We start from the raw sequence: 24,964 nt of genomic DNA on the forward strand, positions 1-24,964 counted from the left end.
GCGCCGAGCGCGAAAGAACCGCGACCGGGCGCGCTGAACTTAAGCGAGCGGGGCGGGAGGGGGGCGCGGCGATTGGCTCCCGCGTGCTTCGACGGCGCCCGGCCAGCCCAGGAGGCGGGGGGGGGGGAGAGAGGGGGGGGAGGACGAGCGAGCCCGCGACCCTTGCGGTGCTTGGCTGTGCTTGCCCGGGGTAGACGGCCCCCCTCCCTGCCTCGCCTACTGACACCACTGGCCCCCTTCCCTCGAGGGGAAGCTGAGAACCGGCGCCTTGTCGAGGCCAGACGGCTGGGCGAGGGGCTCAGAGGTCTGGCTTCCAGTTCCCGTTTGCCGTCACACTGTCAGAGTGATCTTGGAGACAGCGACCCCCTCTCGGACTGGCCTTCCTCACAGGGTTGTTGCGACAATTAAGTGGGGAGGAGAGCCACGTACGCATCGGGTACCGTGAGTAGGTAACAAACAAACAAACAAATAGACAAGTAAGTAAGTAAATAAATGAGGAGGACAGATGTGAGAGCAGCCCTCAGCTCCCCTGAGTTTTTCCAGAGTAGGACATAGTGATTAAGAAGGCGGGTGTACCGAGGTTTTCCTGAAGGCACCCATGTCGCTTGTTTGCCTTAGAGGTAAGTACTGTAGCAGGACATCCCAGCTGGTTCAGCAAAGCGGGAACCCAAGCAGCAGTTTTCTAGTTTCATTACACAGCTCACAATGTGAGTTATTACTGAGGAGTTTAGATTCTCAGTTGAGTTTCTTTTCCAACGTTTATCCCGATCTCCACATCTCAGCTCCATTTTGCTTGTCTGCCCTCTCCCCTTCCCACTTCGTTCTCTTTTGCCTTTTCTCCTAGCCTTATCTGTGCACCATTGTCACATCTTCAGATTTTTGCAATAATGCTGTCTGATTTTCTTTTCTTTTTAGTTTTCACTTTTGCGCTATGAAACAGAACTGGTAACATTTTTAAAAAATTAAAAGCAGAACACAGGAACAGCTGAGATCCCAAGAAAACAAATAAGGAGTGAGACTTAACATCAGGAACATACCCATAAAGAAACATTGTCAAGTGACACACATACACGAAGTGTATGGATCAGTATGCATTAATGTGGTCCTGAGATCCACATAAGCAGATCAAGCACTGGAGCAAATCAGAATAAAACTACACCACCACCCAGCAGCGATGTTTAACACACACACACACACCCCTCACAACTCTGTTGACACTAGTTTCAGCTTTGCATCCTATGGATACCAAGATGCAGTACATGGTGGCGGGCAAGCCCTGGGAGACCTCCCTGGGGGTCCCTGCCACCGCGATCAGCCCCTTCAGAGGTCTCAAAGGGCTCCCCCTCTCAAAGCCCCCCCCCCGACATCGGAGGAAGCCCTGAGAGCTCCAAAGGCAAAAAGGCAGGGAGAAAGGGTGGGAAATTTCCAGCCCTTTCTCCCTGCCTTTTTGCTGGGAGCCATTGACAGACGCTCCGTTGGCAAAATTTGGCATTGGGTAGGTCGAGCTCCGTTTGCAAGTCGATGCCAATTTTTGCCAACAGAGCCGTTCGTCAATCAAAAAGTTCATATCTAGTTGAGGGTTGCCTGTACCAGTATCATGAGTGCAAAGGAGCTGGAACAAATGCTCAGTGTTGATGGGCCTTTTGCTACAATTCAAAGGGAGCAGATCACGACCTGTTTTGATTACTAAGAAATACTTTCTAAAGTTTCCTCTCTATACCATGATCACGGAAGATCTTGCAAAAATCTACATGCAAAAATTATAGCCACTACAAACCTTTGTAGGAACTTTTACTCTTGCAAATGGGAGCCTCTCTACCAGTTTGAATGGCTGAGGGCTCGTTCTCTTCAAATGAGTATTGTGTTTTTTAAACGCATTTGCTCACTTCACTGGTATATGCCAGGACTCTCAACTAAAGGCTCATTCCAATGGGCATTTGTCTCATTTGTTTCGTGTATTGCAGGGGTGGATTGGCTCACCTTTTTTGTCTGGCAGTGGCATGACATAACTGCAACAGCGGACCAATTTGCCTCCAGAGCACTCCAACCCACACCTTTCTGAGCCAGGGACTACAGTTCTTTTTAAAATGCAGGTTGTGCACTCTAGTTTGGTCCATTCCCAGCACATGCAATCACTGGGAATGGATGAAAATGGAGTCTTGCAGCTGCCAAAGCTGCTGAGGCTCCTCTGGTTTCAATTTTTAGTATTGTGAAGTGGTTTAATAAGGGAGCCACTTCAGGATATCAGCAAATTGAACAGTTCTCCTGCTCCTCTGTGGAGGGGCCGGGGAAGTGAAATTATTATTTTTTACTCCTCTAGATTATTGCTGTTGTACTGAATCACTTAAATTTCTTTTTTTTAAAAAAAATTATTTGACTTTGTGGGAAGTGCCAGTCAAAATCATGGCTGTGGGCCGTTTCTTGATCAACACTACGCACAAGGCAAAGTAAACAATTTTTAAAGAATAGTCTAAGTCATTCAGTGTATCAACATTGGTCTAGCACAGGCAAAAATAATGATTTCATTTCCCCTGTCCCTCTGAAGAGGAGCAGGGGAAATGTTCACTTTACCACAGAAGGAGCCAGAGGTTCGTTTGAGGTCACTGTGCCATTTGGGCACAAAGATCATGTCAAATGGCATATGACTCCTCCCCTTGTTCTCAAGCAACCCTATTTAGACAGCACCAGCCCACACGAAATGGGTCAGTGTGATCACACCGACGTGACAGAACAGCACCTCACATTGCCACACTGTTTATAAAAAATGAGTGAACTTATAACCACACTAGTAATTGTTCCCTGGAAGAATAATCTCTGATCTTGTTAACACTTCTGAAGGATGTGAATGGTCAGGCCTCCGGATATAAAAGTGTCCAAGTGTTTCGTTATTGGCTTTTCATCACAGGCCACTTTTTCAGAGAACTGACTGTTCCACCCTCCTTGAAGGATGGTCGATATCATCTCTTCTTTCATTTGCTAATAGACAGTGCTTTGTCTCTTCATCGCCAGAATCTAGCTGGAAGAGCTTTTTGTAATTCTCTCAGTTTTAACACCCTGGTGACACATGCTCGAGTAAGGTCCTCAATGAGCAGGGAGAAGACTGTGAATAGCAAAATGAACAATGAGGAAAAAGCTGATAATGAAGTAGGAGGACAGATAAAAGCATGTTTATGTGGAGAGTGGGAGGAAGAAAATGACATTACGTCCTTTCATTCTTTTCCATTCTTTCCATCCTTGTGCTGATGTTTCTCTCCTAGTCCCAAATTAATGCAGTGCCAAGGTTACTAAGCAGAAACATGAGGATGGTTACAGCTTCCTCGGTTGCTTAGCATTTTATAATAATTTGTGGCCAAAATTAAATTGTTCCTTTTGAAGGGCACACAGCCTGCACCATATTTCCAGATAGCAAAGCTAGCCTTTATACAGATGAGAGTTCCTCTTGCATGGAAAGGGGCACCCAGGTCTGCTTATAGAGCACTCCTGAGAGGAAATAATGGCTTGTAGTTCTAGCATTTGCTTTTCTTATTTCTGAATTTTGCAGGTTAGCTTGCTGTGTTTTGTGATTGGTTATCAGGAGAGGAAAGTGGGTTTAAATTGCAAGTCTGATTGCCCAGATATGCAACCCTGAGGGAAATGTGTCACTGGAAGACCAACATGCTATCAGCTTCTGAATGTGACCTAAGCACCTTATGTAGCTTGACCCCAAGTGTGAGGTAAGTGTCTCTCACCAAGGAGGAGAAGGGGAAGTACATGTGGCCAACATGGTACATGTGATCAACCTTTTCTTATCAGGGCTAGTCTAAGACATGTTGCTGTCTGAGGCGAAGAACAAGATGACTCCCCTTCTCAAGCCATGCACAAAAGCAGAGTGGACTAGTGAATTTTCTTCAGTGCCCCCGCTGAAGGAAGCAGGCTAGCTTAGGACAGGCTTCCTGGCACAGAACTCTCTCTTTGTTTCCTCCTGGAAGAATCCGCTGCCTAGGCAACCACCTCACTCTGGCCTCATGATAAGGTTGGCCTTCCTTTTTTTAAAAGAAAGAATAAGTTTGATCAGGATGAGATAAAGTGATTGACCCAAGGTTGTCCAGTGAGATGGATATCTGAAAATTGTGGAGACGTGAACAGTGGCTCCGTGCTGAATTCTATGTGGTTGGCTGAAGTGAATTCATCCAGGGAAAACCAACTTCCCAGGTGTGACTTTGCAGTGCATTGATCACATTTTTCCTGCTGTGTAGCTGAAATCTAGGTTTCACCAGAAGAAAGCAATAGCAGAAACAGAGCCTCTGGGTGTCTCTCTTGCTTTATTAATTGGTTCCTTAATCATACTGGGTGGGTATTGTAGTCTGAGGAATAAAGCTTTTTGTAAATCCCTGAGTTTGGAATCTCTGTCTTGTGGGTCTCAGCAGATGTGATTGTATCTGAAGGTTTGACTATAAATAATGGATTTTGTTGTGTGTTCAGGAGCCTCATGGCGCAGTGGTTAAACTGCAGCACTGCATAATTAACTTGTTAACCCCCCCCCCTCAGAGTGCTTTAAGCACTATGGGGCGGTATATAAACAGCACACATTGTAGTCCATTGCCCAGATATAAACAGCACACATTGTAGTCCATCACCGTTTCCATTACACCACTCTGGGTATCTCCTGGTCACTAGTTGTACTCCATAAAGCACATCCAAATGGCCATCATTAGTTGAACACAGGAGCTCCTGCCTATTTCTTTCTTAAATATTTAAATTAAATAAATATAAATAAAGGTAGAGATAAAGGTTCCCCCTGACATTTAGTCTAGTCGTGTCTGACTCGTGTCTGACTGTTTCCAAGCCATAGAGCCAGCATTTGTCCTTGGTCCGTGGCCAGCTCAACTAGACACAGAACACCATTACCTTCCCACCGCGGTGGTACCTATTCATCTATTCGCATTTACATGCTTTCGAACTGCTAGGTTGTCAAGGAGCTGGGACAAAGCGACGGGAGCTCATTCCGTCACGTGGATTCGATCTTACAACTGCTGGTCTTCTAACCTTGCAGCACAGAGGCTTCTGCTGTTTAACCCGTAGCGCCACCACATCCCTTAAATATAAATAAATTATATTAAATAAATATTTAAATGTTAAAAATAGTGATTGTCCATATGAAAAATCACAAAGAGCAACACAATAATGACAATTGTTATCATTTTAACTGCAAGGAGTAAAATATTTTTGCAGAATACCCCATTGTCACAGTGGAAAAGCTTCCCAAAGAAAGACAGGTAAAGCCAGTATTGGATGCAGATGTCAAGAAGCCTGTTCAGGAAAAAACGTTTGCCCTCCTGCAGCATCTTTGGTAGCCATCTAAGGACAGCCTTTCTGATCTATGATGCAAATGCTAGCAGAGTGTCTCCATAGCAATGGCATAAACAACAACAATCAATTATTTTTGGCCATCCAAAGTTGGTCTTGGAAAGACTGCACGGCACATAAAACCACTAGAGTGAAAGGCAGATGCTCTTAGCAATGCCATGGCAAGGAAAGGGCCCTGTCTTAATTAGCCGGATGAGATATTCACAATCCTACTGATCAGCAATGCGGTCCAAGAAGGTGGTGGTTTGCTTGGAAGGGCATCCCATTTCCCTTTATGGCCAACAGTGCTCATGAGCCTGTTAGTTCCCCTATGGAGGATTAATTGCTGGTGTTTCAGGTCTGTGTAAACATGGGACCTCACACAGGAACTGCCCCAAACACCGGATGCCTCATTTTTGCAGGTAGTAGCTCTCACAGAGGACCAGTGCAGTGTAGTAGATAATAGGATGTTGGATGGGGACTCAGGCGACCTGAGTTCAAATCCCTCTTAGGCCCTGGGTACTTAACATGGGTGGCAACGGTGAACATCCCGTATGCATCAAAAACCCTATCAGGGTCACTGAAAGTGATCTGACAGTACGTAACAACAGTACATAATATTCTCATTAAGAATATTATACAGTACTGTGTTTCCCAGTAGCTGAAGGAGTGATGATAAAGGTACCAGTGGTACAAAACATTCCAGGTGAGGTACTCAGCACTGGCATAATAGCCTGGTCTTACTGATGGTTGGGAATAATGCTGCTCTTGACAGGGGATCTAATAAGTAATATATATGAGACACTGGAAAACCCTGAAGAGGGTCGGCATAATTTAGAATTGACTTGATGGCACACCTGACAACGACGATTTCAGTGTACATTTAGGGACTGTTAGAGACATTTTGAGTGAGTGGAATTCTCCAGGCCATTGCTATGTTGACCTAAAAGCTCCTCCTGGAGAATATAATAATAAATATAATTACTAATGATTATGCAAAAAGAGAAGAAAAGAAAAAGAAAGAAAAGAAAGAAAAGAAAAGAAAAGGAAGGAAGGAAGGAAGAGAGAGAGAGAGAGAGAGAGAGAAAGAAAGAAAGAAAGAAAGAAAGAAAGAAAGAAAGAAAGAAAGAAAGAAAGAAAGAAAGAAAGAAAGAAAAATGCCATGCAGGGACACCCAAGACAGACAGGTCATAGTGGAGAGTTCTGACTAAGCAGCCCTATCTCGATGTGGGGGCGCTCACTACCTTGGTGCATGCGCTCGTAATCTCAAGATTAGACCACTGTAATGCGCTCTACGTGGGGCTGCCTTTGAGGCTGCTGCGGAAACTTCAGGTGGTGCAGAATGCGGCGGCCAGACTTCTCAGTGGAGTGAAAAAATATCACCATATTTCACCCACTCTGGCCGCATTGCATTGGCTGCCCATCCACTTCCGCATCGACTTCAAAGTGTTGATGCTTACGTATAAAGCCCTAAACAGTTTAGGGCCTCGATACTTGGCGGAACGCCTACTCCCACCAAGATCTACCTGTGTCACTCGCGCGAGCCAAGAGGTGAAGCTGAGGAGCCTAACGCCAAGGGAGGCCTGGAAGGAGAAGACAAGAAATCGGGCCTTCTCGGCGGTGGCTCCTCGCCTCTGGAATAACCTACCCCCTGATATTCGCGCGGCTCCCTCGCTGGGTATTTTTAAAAATCAACTAAAAACATTGATGTTCCGGCAGGCCTTCCCCTCAGCCAATTCCTGATCTCCCCTTTCTTTCCTCTCCCTAGTGTTTGTCCCATCTTGTTGAAAGTTTTCCCCTTATGTAAAATTGTTTATATATATATTATTGTATGCTATGTTGTAAGCCGCCTAGAGTGGTCTTAATCGACTAGATAGGCGGGATATAAAGAAAATAAATAAAAATAAATAAAAAAAGAAAGAAAGAAAAAAGAAAAGAAAAGAGCTGTGTCCTTGTTGACAACAATTGCTTATTATTAGCCTGGCCTGTCTGTCTGCTTCACTCTATCTTCAACTTTACTCTGCTGTATGTGCAAACTAGGATTATTCAAGGAATATTTGAAGGAGGTGTGATGGTTCTAAAAGTTTCAGCAACTCTGCTATTCTCCCGAGTGTTGCTGTTGAATTTTTTTTCATCTCTGTTGATTGATTTGTTTTTTGGGCAATATTTGTATGTTGCATTTTCACTGGGTTTTTAAAATAACATTTCTTTATTTTGTCATATGCCAAATGTTCATTGTTAGATGTATGTTAATCAAAGTAAAAAATGTGCTTTATTTATAAAATGTTAATTCTTCAACCCCCCTTCATGGATTGCTGCCTTGTCTTGGCAAAGGGGCTTGAGTTATTCAGAGAAGCTATGGGCTATGCCAGTGGTGGTGAACCTTTTTGGGCTTGCGTGCCCAAACTGGGAAAACAAAACAAAAACCAACGGGCAGTGCGCTGCCACCACAACATCAGCAGTGGCTGACCCGCAGACCCAGAATCAGAAGTGCAGGCCTGGAACCAGAGGTGGCAGCGGAAGGCTGGATCCTGGCACAGAAGTGCGTCAAGACCCCTCTGCTGCCAGCCACCAGTTGTTCCGGGTCCACCTGCTAAAGCGCCAGCACTGGCTGCAGCCGCCTACTGAGCACGATGGGGGCGGGAGGAGTAGCGATCTGGCGACATATGGCCCACATGCCAGCAGAAAGGGCTCCATGTGCCAGCTGTGGCACACGTGCCATAGGTTCTCCATCACTGGGCTATGCCATGCAGGGACACCCAAGACAGACAGGTGATAGTGGAGAGTTCTGACTAAACGCAATCCATCTGGAGCAGGAACTGGCAAGCCACTCCAGTATCTTTGCCAAGAAAACCCCATGAACAGAAAGAAAAGGCTAAAAGATATGATACTGGAAGATGAGCCCCTCAGGTTGGAAGGCATCCAACATGCTACTGAGGAAAAGTGGAGGACAAGGACAAGTAGCTCCAGAGCTAATGAAGTGGTTGGGCCAAAGCCGAAAGGACGCTCAGCTATGGACATGCCTGGAAGTGAAAGGAATGTCCAATGCTGCAAAGAAAAATACTGCATAGGAACGTGGAATGTAAGATCTATGAACCTTTGGAAGCTGGAGGTGGTCAAACAGGAGATGGCAAGAATAAACTGGGTATCTTTAAGAATCTTTAAGAATCAATTAAAGACATGGATGTTTCGGCAGCCCTTCCCATCAGATAACTCCTGACGCCCTCTCTTTCCTCTCTTACTGTTTTTTCTGCTTTGTGTAATGTGTAATGTAATGTAATGTTTTTGTCATTTAGAATTGTTTATATATGTTTTTATTGTATTATTTTATAGTTGTTAGCCGCCTAGAGTGGTCCTCACCCGACCAGATAAGCGGGATTTTAAACAAACAAACAAACAAACAAACAAACAAACAAACAAACAAACATCAACATCCTGGGCATCAGTGAACTAAAATGGACAGGAATGGGCGAATTCAGCTCAGATGATTATCATATCTACTATTATGGGCAAGAATCCCATAGAAGGAATGGAATAGCCCTCATAGTCAACAAAAGAGTGGGAAAAGCTGTACTGGGATACAATCTCAAAAATGATAGAATGATTTCAATACAAATCCAAGGCAGACCTTTCAACATCACAGTAATCCAAGTTCATGCACCAACCACTGATGCTGAAGAGGATGAAATTGATCAATTCTATGAAGACTTACAACACCTTCTTGAATGCTAAAGTAGGGAGTCAAGAGATAAAAGGAACAACAGTTCCTTGGAGTTCAAAACGAAGCAGGACAAAGGCTAATAGAGTTTTGTCAAGAGAACAAGCTGGTCATCACAGACACTCTTTTCCAACAACACAAGAGGCGACTCTACACATGGAAATCACCAGATGGGCAACATCGAAATCAGATTGATTATATTCTCTGCAGCCAAAGAGGGAGAAGCTCTATACAGTCAGCAAAAACAAGACCTGGAGCTGATTGTGGCTCTGATCATCAGCTTCTCATAGCAAAATTCAAGCTTAAACTGAAGAGAGTAGGAAAAACCACTGGGCTAGTCAGGTATAATCTAAACCAAATCCCTTATGAATACACAGTGGAAGTGAAGTACTGTACCGATTTAAGGAACTAGACTTGGTGGACAGAGTGCCTGAAGAACTTTGGATAGAGGCTCATAACAATGTCCAGGAGGCAGCAACAAAAACCATCCAAAAGAAAAGGAAAGGCAAGAAAGCAAAGTGGCTGTCCAACGAGGCCTTACAAATATCAGAGAAGGGAAGGGAAACAAAATGCAAGGGAGATAGGGGAAGTTACAGAAAATTGAATGCTGACTTCCAAAGAATAGCAAGGAGAGACAAGAGGGCCTTCTTAAATGAACAATGCAAAGAAATAGAGGAAAACAAGAGAAAAGGAAAAGCCAGAGGTCTGTTTAGGAAAATTGGAGATATTAAAGGAACACTTTGTGCAAAGATGGCCATGATAAAGGACAAAAATTGTAGGGACCTCAGAGAAGCAAAAGACATCAAGAAGAGGTGGCAAGAATACACAAAAGACTTATACCAGAAAGTTCTGGATATTCCAGACAACCCAGATAGTGTGGTTGCTGACCTTGAGCCAGACATCCTGGAGAGTGAAGTCAAGTGGGCCTTAGAAAGCATGGCTGACAAAAAGGCCAGTGGAGGTGATGGCATTCCAGTGGAACTATTTAAAATCTTAAAAGGTGATACTGTTAAGGTGCTACACTCCATATGCCAGCAAGTTTGGAAAACTCGCCAGTGGCCAGAGGATTGGAAAAGATCAGTCTACATCAGAAGGGGATGACAGAGGATGAGATGGTTGGACAGTGTCATCGAAGCTACCAACATGACTTTGAGCAAACTCTGGGAGGCAGTAGAAGACAGGAGAGCTTGGTGTGCTCTGGTCCATGGAGTCACAAAGAGACAGACATGATTTAACGACTAAACAACAACAACAATTCTTTAAACAAATAATTCACATTTCTGTCTTTTTGAACTCATCTTCTCTCTCTCTCTCTCTCTCTCTCTCTCTCTCCTGGCACATCCACATGTTTATGTTCTGTGAATAGGGGTTGAGTGGTATTGTACAGTTCAACCTCTACTTGTGGATCATACATCTATTCTGCTTATGGCTCTGTGTTTCTCTTACCCTGTGTCAATGGCATATTTTCTATACTCTACAATGCTCTATACTGTTATGTTAGGGAAAGGGCTACATGACTATTTCAAAGTCTTAGGGAACAAAATGAATTTTAAATTAGAAGCTACATTTAATACATACCATTGATAACCAATCCATTCCTTAAGAATACAGTAAAATTGAGAAGGACTGGCAAAATACAGTAATTTTTTTGCTCATTAACTCCCTTCCTTAGTGATCTCTTATTTTAGTAGACTTCAGTCTAGATGGGTGGGGTATAAATTTAATAAATAAATAAATTTTATGATTTTGACAAACTGACTGAATTTAAAGTGTGGAAATACTGTAAATTAAAGTGATTAAGAGATTTGTATAATATTTCTGGTCCCTAATCAGGGGAGCAACTGTTAAATCAAGCAAGCAGTATTTCACCCATTTAGTTTCAAAGTTTTCAGGTTGTCCATTTTTCTGCCTTTCAAGAAGTTAAAGTACAGGCCCCCTAGTCAATTAACTGCATTTTAAGCATTGCTAATAACCCTCAGAAAATAACCTGCAGGGGCTAGCTTCAAAATTATATGAAATACTAATTGTGTCCCACTATGGCTGTAAATTAAGTCCCAAAAGGATTTGGGGAAATTATCTTTGGATGAAAAATGGCAGGCTTTGTGAAACAAGGCTCCACTCAGATCAGTCTCCTTCCAATTTAACTGTTGGACAGCTCGGTGGCTTAGTAGGTCTCTGGCTGGGAGTTTGATTCCCGACTGTGTCTCCTTGAGAGAGGCTGGACTGAACGATTCATAGGGTCCTTTCCAGTTCTGAAGTTTAAAAGGTAAAAAGTTTAAAGAGTATTTAGTTAAGCTTCTGGACAGGTGATATTTTACATCACTCTGTTTAAGCTATATTGATAAAGAAGTCAGTCTTGTTGGAGGAAGTGTGGAAATATCAATATGTGCTTTCATATTTAGTGGTCATTACCTCCAAACCAGCTGTTCTAGTCCAGGGTTGCTACATAAATAGAATTAATCATAAGGGGAAAAAATGATCAGATCACCAGATCTAGCTCTCCTGTTCTAATTTGGGGGCAGGGAATAATGGACAGCTCATTCAAATACAATTAATTGTCTTTTTTGTATACAGCAGCACACTTGGAAATTGCTGCAAACTGGAAGGAAACTTGTTATTTAACGTTACATGCACCAAGACATAGAATATGGCACATAGCCCTGATGGAAAAATTAACTCACCAGTTCTGATTACTTAAGCAACCCCACTCCTGAGATGAGTTTTTGAACGCATGGTTTCCTTTTGCTTCTTATGTTAACAAGAATTACAAGGTTTATTTTCCACCAGCTTCTCATGTCACTCTTTGATCTAATATTCTAATTTGACATAGATATCAATGGTGTGAATGTTTACTTAATTTTTATTTTGACTTTATGAACAGTACTATATCAGATTATGCATTTGTGGTGAAAGATCTGTACTATTACTTTGTTGTTGTTTTCTCCATGTTCTTTCAATAAAAATGTGGGGATTTACACTCTCACATGTGAAAGCTACATGATACGGACTGCAACTCCCACCAGCTCTGACCAACACAGGCAACAGCGAAGGCCCATAGGAGCTGCAGCTCAGCAACATCCAGTGAACCATATAATTCCCGTCCCTGACATAAGCAATCTTCCACCTACCAGTTGAATGTATGTGTATTGGAAACTCTGTAGTCTGCAAATTATCTGAATGCATAGATTTGCCTATGAGCAAATCATATTCATGTTTTGACACAGGCAGAAGCAGCAACTTCTGCATCCCACCATATGTCTAGCTGATTGGATTGGTGCAGAGTCCATTAATTCGCTGTTAATTGGAAGCTGATTTGTTCCAGACATGGAATGGCACCATCCATTATAAACAGAACCATGGTGTGAATATGTTCCATCACAAAGAGAATGATAGTATGAAATATCCACAATTCCTCAACCAAGCTGTTTGGGAGATGAGTGGCAAGCTGTTTACAACTGGGAATATGGGAAGCTACGTATATTATATAATTGGATCAGACCATTATATAGTGTTGTCATCTCTAACTGGCAGTGCCTATCTAGGGTTTCAGGCAAGCCTTGCCTTGAGGCCCCTGGTGTTTCTAAATGGCCTCCTATCATCCAAGGTCTAACCAAGGCTGACCTTGCTTAGATTAAGCACCTGCACATGGAGGACAGCATGATGCTAGCTGGTTGTGTAGACACTTCAGCATTCTAGAATATGTCCAGAAGAGAACAACAAGGAAAATGGGAGACCAAGGGCCTTATGAGATGAAATTCTGATTCCAAATGTAGAGACAGAAATAGTGTTTCCTTCAAAAGACAAGTCTTTTATTCTAACAGGAGCTTGCCTCTACAAACATTTTGGCAAATTAATTTGTTTTAGCTTTATAATTGGTTGAGCTGGAGACAGCAGGGCTTGGATTGCATGTTTGATGTCTCTGACTGTGTGGTCTGGAGGGATTCTATTGTAAGAGGAGGAAATAAGCTTTTGCCATGAAGATGCAATCTGACACCAGGTCCTGCAAGAAAGGCTTGAAAGAGAAGGATTTGTCTAGCATGGGAAGGAGGCCATTAAGAGATGATGAGGCCATCTTCAAAAAATATTTGAAGGACTGTTATTTTGATGATAGATCAGATTAATTTTCTGTTATCTACTGCAAGGAAACTTGGGATTGAAACTGTGTATTATAAAGAATGTCCTGACAGTACAAGCGATCTGACAAAGGAACAGATAGGTTAGAAAGTGCCAGGTTATCAGAGAGGATAATCATACAGTCATCTGAAAAAGAAAGTGCACCCTCTTCAAATTCTGTGGTTTTATGTATCAGGACATAATAAAAATCATCTGATCTTTACCAGGTCTGAAAATTAAATAAATGCATCTTCAGATGAACAACAACACATGATATATTACACCATGCCATGATTTATTTTACAAAAATAAAGCCAAACTGGAGAAGCCGTATGTGAAAAAGTACATCTTTGTACATTTTGGTCCACTCGTCTTTACAACATTGCTTCAGTTCTTTGAGGTTTGTCGGATTTCTTTATGCACAGCTCTCTTAAGGTCCCACCACAGCTTTCCAATCAGGTTGAAATCTGGACTTTGACTGGGCCATTTCAACACCTTGATTCTTTTATTTTTTTCAGCCATTCTATTGTAGATTTGCTGGTGTCCTTGGGATTATTGTTCTGTTGCATGACCCAGTTTCAGCCAAGCTTTAACTGTGGGACAGATGGCCTCACATTTGATTCTAGAATACTTTGGTATACAGAGGAGTTCATGATTGACTCAGTGACTGCAAGGTGCCCATGTCCTGTGGTTGCAAAATAAGCCCGAATCATCACCCCTCCACCACCGTACTTGACAGTTGGTATGAGGTGTTTGTTCTGATTTGGTTTTTGTCAAACATGATGCTGTGTATTATGGCCATACACCTCCACTTGGGTCTCATCTGTCCAAAGGACATTGTTCCAGAAGTCTTATGGTTTGTCCAGACACAACCTGGCAAACCTAAGCTGTGCTGCCATGTTCATTTTAGTGAGAGGAGGCTTTCTCCTGGCAACCCTTCCAAACTAACCATACTTGTTTGGTCTTTTTATAATTATGCTGTCATGAACTTTAACATGTAACATGCTAGGAGAGGCTGTAGAGTCTGAGATGTAACTCTTGGGTTTTTTGCGGTTTCTCTGAGCATTGCATGGTCTGACCTTGGGGTGAATTTGCTTGGACGTCCACTCCTGGGAAGATTGACAATTGTCTTGAATGTTTTCCACTTTTGAATAATCTTCTTCACTGTAGAATGATGGACTTCAAATTGTTTGCAAATTGCCTTATAACCCTTCCCAGACTGATGGGCAGCAACAATTGCTTCTTCATGATCATTGCTGATATGTTTCCTCCTTGGCATTGTGTTAACATACGCCTGAATGCTCCAGATCAGCACACTGCTAACACTTCAGCTTTTATAGAGGTGGTCACACATGTTGATGATCAATTACTCAAAGGCATTTGGTTAGCAGCACCTGGCTACTACTTAGTTTTTTCACACATAGCTTCTCCATTTTGGCTTGTCATGTGTTGTTGGGCTTTAATATGTCATGTGTTGTTGTTCATCTGAAGTTGTATTTACTTAAATTTCAGACCTGCTAAGGACCAGATTATTTTTATTATGTCTTCATTTATAAAACCATAGAGTTTAAAGAAGGTGTACTTTCTTTTTCACATGACTATATATTGAAGATACTCTAGTAGTGGGTTTTTTCTGCATCTGCAGGGGTTGAACGAGATGGTATTTGAGGCTGCTTTTAGTTCTTTATTCTGTGCCAAAACACTCTACAATTTTTCATCCGTAATACATTGATAGAGGTAGTGAATCTATCCCTATCTCTGAGTTAGAGATGAACTCCAGGCCTGTTTCTGGGGCCCCGCAGACATTTCAGTTAAGTTCTTTGCATCCCAAAATAAAATCTGTCAAACTGTGTAGACTCTCCCCCACAGAGAACAGTGGATCGCCTGAGTCAGAGCTAATCAGCAATAAACACATTACCAAGCTGGCAAATTGGATTATTAGGAAATTGGTAGTGTAACTCCAGGCGGCTTGGCAGACACATCAGCTATTCAACCGCTCTCTGGAGAGATCCAACCAGACTCTTCTAACGTACTACAGATAATTCACAAGCCGCCTTTGCAACCTTCAGCAGACACAATATTGTGTTGTCTCTGCGTCACTGAAAGTAGCTGAACATCTCTACAAGTATTAAAGATAATAGAATGTTGTTGCTGTTTTTTTTTTTAAATAAGCAAACTCTCTGCTGTCTTTTTCCCTACAAAAAGTAAATGGCATCCGAGGCGGGGCTTTGTTGTGGTGCTGCCAGCAACTCTAGAGAGGAGCTCTCTGGAAAAGCTGGACCCCTCCAGCCCGGGATCCCCCTTTTGAAATGGGGATCAAAGGAGAGTCTAGAAGAAGTCTCTCTGAAGCAGATGGTGAACAGCAGAAGGAGAAGAAAGGGAGGCAGACCCGGACTTTTTTCTTCTGAAGAAATCACCGTGCACGGACTGGAGCGGGCGCCATTTTTTGGCACTGAGCCGCGAGGAACCCTTTACCGGGGGAGAGGAGAGCAATCAATATAAACTAAAAATATATAACAAGTAAGTAAGCCGAAGCCTCTGATTTATGAAACAGCCTCATTAAGCTGAAATAAGAATGAAAATATTTGGCGGAAAGAATAAATGCAGCGGCGGGTTTATCTTATCAGTCTGACTCAAAAGCAAAACTAAGCTTCTCCAAGTGAACTATTAAAACAGCAGGCTGATTCTAAAGCCGAGAGTCTGAGATGGAAAAATAAATCTTATGTTTCTGGAGAAGAATCCCAGACAGCAACACCGTCTGACTGGATTTAAGAGACTTCGGTGGATGCAGTGTGGCTGGGATACGTTAATCTTTGCCTTCTCTGGACTTTGTGAACTATAAATAATAGAATTTGGTGGTTTTCGGGAGAAGGAGCTGACGTGGCCGACTGGACTAAGGAGCATTAAGGGGTTAATGAAGATCACAAGACGAGCTCCAAGGACAATCTACTGGACAGTTTGAGACTCTGTGACTGTTGTTTAGTTTATCGGACTGCAGACCGCGTGTGAGTCTAATAATAGAAGCTTGCTGAACTCAGGAGAAGAAGAAATAACTGCGTACAATATTTGGACAAAGATTGGAGGGAGATCTAAGGGGAGGTTTATGATGAGGAGTTTGAATTGTTGATAAAATTGTGGAAACTGTGGAAGAATTTCTAGGGGGTGATTATTGTGGCATTTATATAAACCCCAAAGCCTGAGATGGACCCCCAAAATTCAAAAGAACAAATGGAGACTTGGTCTGTTCAATCCCAAAGTTCTGGAATAGAGGTGCAAGAAATAGAAAAGGAATGGCAGATTAATATACAAAGGCTAATATTAACACGGTTCCAGCAAGTGAACGCAGGTCTTAGCAAATTAGAAGATTTGATGAAAGGGACGAAAGAGGGGACAGTAGATGCCAAACAAAACTTAAATGAAGTTGTACAGACTTTAGAATCGTCTGTATTAGACATGACACCAGGTAATATGAATGTAGTAGAGAGTTATCCAGTGACCCATGCAGCTTCCAAAATTAAAAAGCATTATGACAAAAATCTTAAGGAGGCAGAGATACTGAAACCAGAAAATTTTATGGTGAAAATATGGGAAGTGAAAAAAATGAATATTCTGTCAGATGGGCTGAAAGACTGTTCAATTCAAAAAGAAACTGAACGATGGGATGTATTGTATAAATGGCAGCAGCTACCAGACAATGTTGGAATAACATAGAATAAAATTAAAGTTAAATGATAAGATAAAAGCAGGAGGGTAATCAAATTGTGAAAAAGCAAAAAGTTGATATGTATTAGTAATATGAATTGATTGGATGATGTTATACTTTATGCTCTCCTATCCCCCAAAACCATTTTTCCTTTCCTATCCCCTCTTTCTTTTTGTACCCTCTATCCCTGTTCCTAAATAAAAATTAAAAATTTAAAAAAAAAAAAAGTAAATGGCATCCATTCATGCCTCCTTCCCCAAATCCTTTTCTCTAAAGGGCTGCTTCCAAAATTTGGGGCCCTTGGTGTTCTTGGATGGCAACTCCCAGAGCTCCTAGCGATCGGCTGTGCTAGCTTGGGCTTTAGGAACATCTGGGCCCCCAAGTTGGGGAACTGCTGCTCTAGACTGAGTCAATGATGAAATATTTTCAAGCCCTAATTGTGAGGGGAGGGCAGCAGAAAAAGCAGTGTAAGGGAGGGAGGCAGTTTTCGGTGAGGTGAAAAAAAAATGAATATAGGCCACCTGCTGCCTCTCAGAAGGCCTGCCAACATATCTACATGGTCTCCTTGCCCGTCTATCCATCCATTGGTGTACAAAAATAGGCACTGTGTCAGTCCCTGCTTCACGGACAGGTTGCATGGCTGAGACATGGCACACAAGGAATATGCTCTTGGAAAATGCAGCTTTCCATACAATGAAAATACAACACAGCATGTGGAGAGAGAGAGAGAGAGAGATGCATTTGTTTATATGGGAAAGACTGGAATGTTACATTTTCATTGTAGAATGTTCTAACCAATAAGAATTTGTCTGGCATTGACCAATAGAAGCTGGGAATGTTAACTGTTAGATATAAAAATCAAGTGGCCGTAGTTTGTCTGTTTGTCGGATAGGTTGTTAGTTGTCTGTTAGGTAGTCTGGGAGCTATGTTAAGAGACTGGTCAGTTTAGACATTTGATGCATTTTTTTTTAATTGAGCACAGAAACTGGAGCCCAGCAGCCAGGAACAGGCAGGTGAAGAGCCATCACTGAAGACCCACTCGGCAGCATCGGGCAGAGGTCCAGTCAATGCTGGCACATTGGCAGTGGCAGACAGTGTCGCTACGGATATCCCAGGAACCGCACCCCATTCCACAAGCACATGAAGTCGGCTTATAACCTAAGGATGGAAAGGGCAAGTTAGATGGACCGGCAGCTGATCGTTGCAAGAACTATGCAGAAGACTAGAGCTGGCACAATGGAGTTCTGATATACGTAATCGCTCAGAAGTGCTGTACTAACTACCAAGCTAAGCTAATAAATCAACACCTTGCAGCTGCATATCTTAATTCACATTTTATATCTATGTGTATGTACACAAAACTGACTGCTGCATCCAGCAGGGGAGGGAAACATCTGGCCAAATCTGACATGATCCAGTCAAACCCTCTGGCTGAAACTGGCCACTGTGTTGTCTTGATTTGGGGCAGAAGAGATCCAGGTGACAATCTCTATAGCCCCTTCTTTGGAGATCCCACACTGTTCATCTTCCCAATCAAGACATTAGGGGTGGCAGATGGTTATTCACCATGGTTTTCTTTGGTGAGAGACCAGAAATACTATCATAGAGCTTCACCCCTGCGGCATCCTCCCCAAGGGGGCAAGTGCAGTGTGGGTGAAGCCACAAGTGCCAATGTCAGGAAGACTGCTGCAGGTGGTGCTTGGCCCTGGGAGCTGGCTTTTCCCCTGGACCACTTCTCCCTTGACAAAGGTAGGAGAATGTTGCATTCCCATCAGCAGTGTCAGCACGATCCTGCAGCCAGGAAAATCTGTGATGTGGGGAGTGCTGTTTATACTGTTGAGTCAGGGCATGCCATGCACCCTGACATCATCCAGCCTGTGCAGGATTGGTAGGGTAGGGATCCAGCCCAGGACCCCAAACCAGTTTCCTACTCCTGACCAGCAGGATGTGTTCTTTTCTTCCCCTCTTGTCCACAGTGCAGCTCCTCTTCATTTACTGCCAATCAAACTTTCTCCCCCAACAAGGCAAAATATCTCACCTGAGGGGCAGGAGACATCAGCGCCACGAGCAGACACATTCGTGCAAATCATCTGGGCCGTCCTCAGCACTTCTGACACTGCAAGAGACAACAAGAGGTGACTGCTACCATCTGCCATCCTCACTCAAACAGGCAGAGATCCTTGTTCTTGATGGTACCCACATACTTGGAACAGGTACAGTTTGTGCCTCTCATTCTCAAGAAAGGAGGGAAATCATTTAGCCCATTCATCCACAGAAACAGAAAGCCCACTCATGTGTCTCTGGGTCGTGCTTAGCCAGGCCATACAAACACCACAGTTACCCATTATTTGTCTCACTGTGGATTGATAGAAACTTTTCATGCTTCGCAATCCCTGCCATCCGTAATCTCCATTTCTGGACAGAGCTTGGCTGCAGGACTGCATGGCCTAATTCCTGGCTGCATGGCTTTTCCATTTCTTTACCCACCATCTCCTACTTTTCTCCATCCCCTAGTCTGATGAGAAACTGACTTTGCTGGCATGGGGTTGGACATGGATGTTGTACAAGCCAGTGGAAAATTACAGAGTAGGCAGAGAAGAACACATGAAGGCAAGAAAGAGCAAAGGACACAGGCAGAGAAAAGAAAGTTGGATAGGGAAAGAAAGATGTGTGGTCTCAAGACTGAAACAGTGTCCATGCGGTACAATGGTTAGAGCAAGAATGTGCAACATTTTGGAGTAAGGGGGCACACAGAATCCTTCAGGATTCACTTAAATGGTCAGGGCAAGTGGTGAGTTGGGTCAGAAGGATACCCAGGTACATACATGTGTATCTTCAGAACTTAGATAAGGTACAGTATGCTTTACAGCCTCACAACATCCTCCCCAGTGGTAGCTTGCAGTTTTTTTCTTGCAGCCCAGGTGACAACTGCTTAGCTGAATATCAGGGAACCAGGAGGGAGGTTTCCACGTGGTTGCTGAGGATGGCACAGAAGGCAACTGACAGCTACACAGGTTACTTTTATGTTGGTAGTCTCGCGTTGCAAGGACACAAGTTCAGACTTTTGCCCAGCCACAATGCTAGTCCACTCCCTCTCTCTCAGTTAATCTTGCCTCACAGATACTTTGTAAGGATAAAGCTTGAGTTTCTTAAAGGAAGAGTGGAATAAAGAATGGAACCAGTGGAGTAAAGAACAACAAACGTTCTGTGCCTAAGGAAGGACTGTGAGCAGAAATTGTTGTTTGTCTGGTGAGCCTGAATGTTCCATGAAGAACTGAACAGATGTCTCCAGTTCTGAAAAACAAAGTCAGGCATTAACTCTGCCACTCTTCTTCCCACTACATCACATCATGGCTGTAGAAACAGCAGAGCAGGTAGAAATTTCCCTTACATCTCCAGGTGGAGAAAGGGTGTCTCTGTTACTTGTGTTCATGTTATGGGACTGCGAAAGGTGCACAACCTTTAATTAGCAAACAGCACAGAAATAATTGAATTTGAGCCATTGTAGCCAACTTCTCCACCCCATGCTTAGATCTTGTTTACAGTGTTATAATTAAAATGTATATTATTATACTGTGCAATTCAGCTTGTGATCAGCAATTTAATTCTATACATGTCCGAAGTAACCTCCATCCAGGATCAGTAGACATCCTTCCCAGGTTATTTCCATTGTAGTTTTTCTATGGAAACCTGCCTGTACTTACCTGGGAGTAAACCCTATTGAACTCAATGGGAAAAAAATCTCATTAATATCTATATGATTGATCTCCCCCAATTTTATGTGACATAAGCTACTCTTTAAGAAGCCTGGCCTCTTAACTGGGGATTAAGGGAAGTGGAAAATGTCTAGGGAGAAGACTAGACACTTTAATCCAGCAGAGGGCAGGAGAACCAGAAATAAGAGCTTAAAAGTAGAGCTTCTAATGGAAAAAACAGGGGGAACTAGGAAGCTGTCTTGTACTGAGGCAGACTACTGGTTCACTTAGTCCAGCATCATCATCTCTAACAGGCAGCACCTCTCCAAGGTCTTAGGCAGGATCTCTGTACAATCCCTTAATGGCCTCCCATCCAAACACCAGCGAGGCCCAGTCCAGGTTAGTAGCCAGAATCAGATGTCCAGTAGCATTAGAAACTACTGAGGCAAGGGTTCTTTGGAAAAATGGATCCAAGACAAAACAAGTCTCAGTAAACAAATAAACAAACACCTCGTTGAAATATTAGGGCTTTTCATATCACAGCTTTTGAAACTTAAAATCAATCCCAAGAGCCTCTCAGAAGGATTATTAAGTTTCAGAGCTTCCTGTGCATCTAGCCGCCTAGAGTGGTCCTAACCCGACCAGATAGGCAGGATATAAAATCAATCAATCAATCAATCAATCAATCAATCAATCAATCAATCAATCAATCAATCAATCAATCAATCAATCAATCAATCAATCAATCAATCAATCAATCAATCTTGCTTTAAGGGAATAAACCACTTTTTTTGTCACTGTGCCCTCACATTTTGATGGTACAGTAACAAATATGGCAGCAGGCAGCCTCAAATCTGTGGAGAGGAAAAGGCAACCCCCCCATCCACCCCCTTTCCTGCACATGGGTTTGGCACTTCAGTATGTGAGCATGGCACTTCAGAATAAGAATTACGGTAACAACCCTGGACTCTCAGATCGCCAAAGCAAGCAGTATGTTTTTGATAGAACCAGACATTCTCTCTCTACAAAGAAACAAAGATTTTCAGAAAGATGATGAGACACTGTTTCAAGCATTCAAAAGCACCCCCAGCTCAATATTCAAATACCTTTAGCATCAACTGCTGCCTGGATCTTTTGGTTAATCGCATTATCAACAGCGCACTCAAGATTACATGTGCACTTTGCAGGAATCAACATAGCAACAAGCAGGAGCATAGTGGCTTTCATCATCTTGGTGATTCGGAGCTTCCTGCAGAGGGAATATTGCCATAATTATTACTTAATCTACCATGTCAAGGGTGATAAAATCTGGACAACGAGGGAGAGTATGCAGAATTCTTGAAAACGGGCAGAAACCACAGAAACATTGTTATATCTAACTAAAAATCACACAGTAAAAAACTAGCATTTAACTTTTCATCAAATTCAAAATTATTTTCTCTGGAGGGAAAATAAAAACAAAAGTCATGGCACAGGTTTATTTTAGCATGAACTTTTATAGATTACAAATCCACTTTCAGATGCAGAGAGAATACCAGCTAACCCACTGGTTTATATACACTGAAGACACAGTAGAAATATGGGGGGGGGGGGGTAAATAAGATGGGGGGAAAGGGTAACAACTGCATTGGTCATAGGCTTTCAAAATGACAGTGGGTATTTTTAACACTAGAAGTGATCATTCATAATCCTGTCTACATAGATGTCCTATTAGCAATCCTTTGGTTTTCAGGAAGTCTCCTGAGGTTAGCACAGTACTCTCTAGTTTCATCACAGTTCCAGAAAATGATGTGACTGCTGATGACAGGATGTCTTACATTATGTAAAAGTGGGCAATTCTGTTTATTTCACATTGAAATCAAAGTTTTCTTTAGCATTTTCTTCTCAGATGCCCTAATCTACACCTTTCCCAACACATAATCCCACTGGAGATGGGATGGGATTTGTCACCCAACATGCTGGCTGGTATTCTGTAGACAAACATTTCTTATTCATTTAGTGAACTATTATAACAAAATGTCTGTACACAAAACTCTTATCCACCTGACACTTGCCTGAAAGGATGAAGGTCAGGAACTAAAATTACTTCCATATTCAGCTGGATGCCACCAGGTGGAAGAATTATGGGAGGTCCTTCTAAATCATAGAAAAGTGAAGTTGGAAGGGGCCTACAAGGCCATCAAGTCCAACCCCCTGCTCAATGCAGGAATACAATCAAAGCAGATCTGTCAGGTGATTATCTGAGGTTTTCTTGAATGTCTCCAGAATTGGAGCACTCACCAACTCCTGAGGTAACAGGTTCCACTGTCATACTGCTCTAACAAGTAGGATGTTTTTCCTGATATTCAATTGAAATCTCACTTCCTTTAACTTGAGCCCATCGTTGCATGTCTTGCACTCTGGGATGATCGAGAACAGATCTTGCCCATCCCTCTCTGAATGACAGCCTTTCAAATATTTGAATAGTACTATCTTATCACCACTCAGTCTTCTTTTCTCAAGGCTAAATATGCCCAATTCTTTCAGCCTTTCCTCATAAGGCTTGGTTTCCAGCCCCCTGATCATCCTTGTTGCCCTTCTCTGAACTTGTTCTAATTTGTTAGCAACCTTCTTGAAGTGTGGTATCCAGAACTGGACACAACACTCGAGGTGAGGCCTAACCAGTGCTGAATAGAAGGGGACTAGCACCTTGCAGGATTTGGAAACTATACTTCTATTAATGCAGCCTAAAATAGCATTTGCCTTTTTTGTAACCACATCACATAGTTGGCTCATATTTAGCTTATGATCTACGACAGTTTCAAGATCCTTCTCACTCGTGGCTTTGCTGAGCCAGGTATCTCGCATCTTGTAATTGTGCAATTGGTTTCTTTTTCCAAATTGCAGTACTTCGCACTTATCCCTGTTGAATTTCCTTCTGTTGCTTTCGGCCCAGTGCTCCATCCTATTAAGGTCATTTTGAATTTTGTTTCTGTCTTCTAGGGTATTAACTATTCCTCCCAATTTGGTATCATCTGCAAATTTGACAAGCATTCCCTGCACTCCTTCATCCAAGTCATTAATAAAAATATTGAAGTTTCCATGTTAGAACCAATATTTCTCTTCCACTTCCATACTCTTTCTTTGGATCAATTCACTTCCCTTATTGCTCTCTTCCTCCTCTGTGGCTGACTTTGCTGTTAATTGCTCGGTTACCCACTCTCACTTTCTCTTGTCCTGTCCTCCTGTTGGAAACCTGCTAGCTGCACAACACCATCCACAAATAAAACAGCAGTGGCACAAAAGGAACTAGGTTCCTTAGAATAAACGAAGACATACCAAATTTAAATCTGAACACAAGTTTCAGATGAACTATTTTAATTACTTTATTCAGAGTTCTTAGTACATCACATCTTCTAAGATTTTAATTAGTAATCAGTGAGTTCAATCTATTAGAAACAAGTTATTCATCAAATCAAATTATGAACAAAAGGTACATATTTAAATATTGAGGTTCATCAGACTTCATTTGACAGGTTTACACTGCAATTCTTTACATGCACACTCAGAAAATACTACTGCACCAGTGGGCTTTATTCCTAGATGGAGAGGGTGGAGGGTTGAAGACTTACTTGGACTATATACCCGCACAGAAGCCTACCTATCTGCCAGCCATTCTTTCTACCTATTGCCTTATTTTAAGGAAAGGGCAAACTCACCTGCAAGACCAAGGAGTTTCTTTCAAAAAGTTTCACTTACTGAGAAGAGGAGCAGCATTTAAATACAGAAAAGTTGCAAAATCTCACCTCTGATTGGTTTATATTTTCAAAAGATTTCAACTTCACAATGACACACTCCCATACCTGCTTGCTAAACATAATATGCCTCAAGAAAGCCCAGAACATAGTGTTTTGTGGAATGTCCCTTGTTTGCTCAGAAATCACAACCACAGAACGGGAAGTGGGCAGAAGAATACTCAGTGTCCCAACTGCCTTCCGGAAGAAATCAATGGCATGCTTAATTTCATCGTTATCTTTTATTTAACAAATGTTGTAATCTAGCCATTGAGGTAAGGACAGTCCAGGCAGAAGATTTCTCCAATGAACTACATATTTAACAGTTGTTATATTATAACAATTATATAACAGTTCTAAAAACTAGATCCTTGTTCCTCAGTTCCGCTTTGCAAATAAAAGATCCACCCAGTTCTTTTATGCAAATATATTCCAACTCCCAGGGGAAAAATAACAACTACTAATATCCTTAAAGTATTATACAGATATTTTAAAATATAGTGAAAAGTGCACACACGGTACATTTGCGCTGAGATATTTTGAGACACAAAGGTGGCTGGATTTGTGACTGGTGTTTACACAATGTGGTGAGTTGTCTATCTGCTGCAAAGGCTGTAGATATTCACATCACTGCGAT

The 24,964-nt window shown here is 42.4% G+C and overlaps 1 protein-coding gene and 1 long non-coding RNA gene across 3 annotated transcripts; one reads left to right on the plus strand and one right to left on the minus strand.

Moving 5' to 3' along the window:
• Window positions 1–122: 122 nt before the first annotated feature.
• On the plus strand, window positions 123–18,178 carry LOC140704531 (uncharacterized). Of its 2 annotated transcripts, none has more exons than XR_013541964.1 (3): window positions 123–449; window positions 3,542–3,713; window positions 17,842–18,178. It is a non-coding gene; the product is annotated as an uncharacterized LOC140704531 (long non-coding RNA). The 2 variants fall into 2 exon arrangements; XR_012083761.2 differs by having other exon boundaries at window positions 123–445.
• RETN (resistin) lies at window positions 17,812–24,370 on the minus strand. The gene is made up of 4 exons (XM_078385877.1): window positions 24,253–24,370; window positions 21,661–21,803; window positions 18,898–18,975; window positions 17,812–18,017 (listed from the first exon to the last, which is right to left on the minus strand). The coding sequence occupies exons 2-4, from the start codon at window positions 21,782–21,784 to the stop codon at window positions 17,884–17,886; spliced, it is 336 nt and encodes a 111-aa protein (XP_078242003.1). The 5' UTR covers window positions 21,785–21,803; window positions 24,253–24,370; the 3' UTR covers window positions 17,812–17,883.
• Between the last annotated feature and the right edge of the window lie 594 nt (window positions 24,371–24,964).

Source organism: Pogona vitticeps, chromosome 2, assembly GCF_051106095.1.
Source record: "Pogona vitticeps strain Pit_001003342236 chromosome 2, PviZW2.1, whole genome shotgun sequence".
NCBI classification, from domain to species: domain Eukaryota; kingdom Metazoa; phylum Chordata; class Lepidosauria; order Squamata; family Agamidae; genus Pogona; species Pogona vitticeps.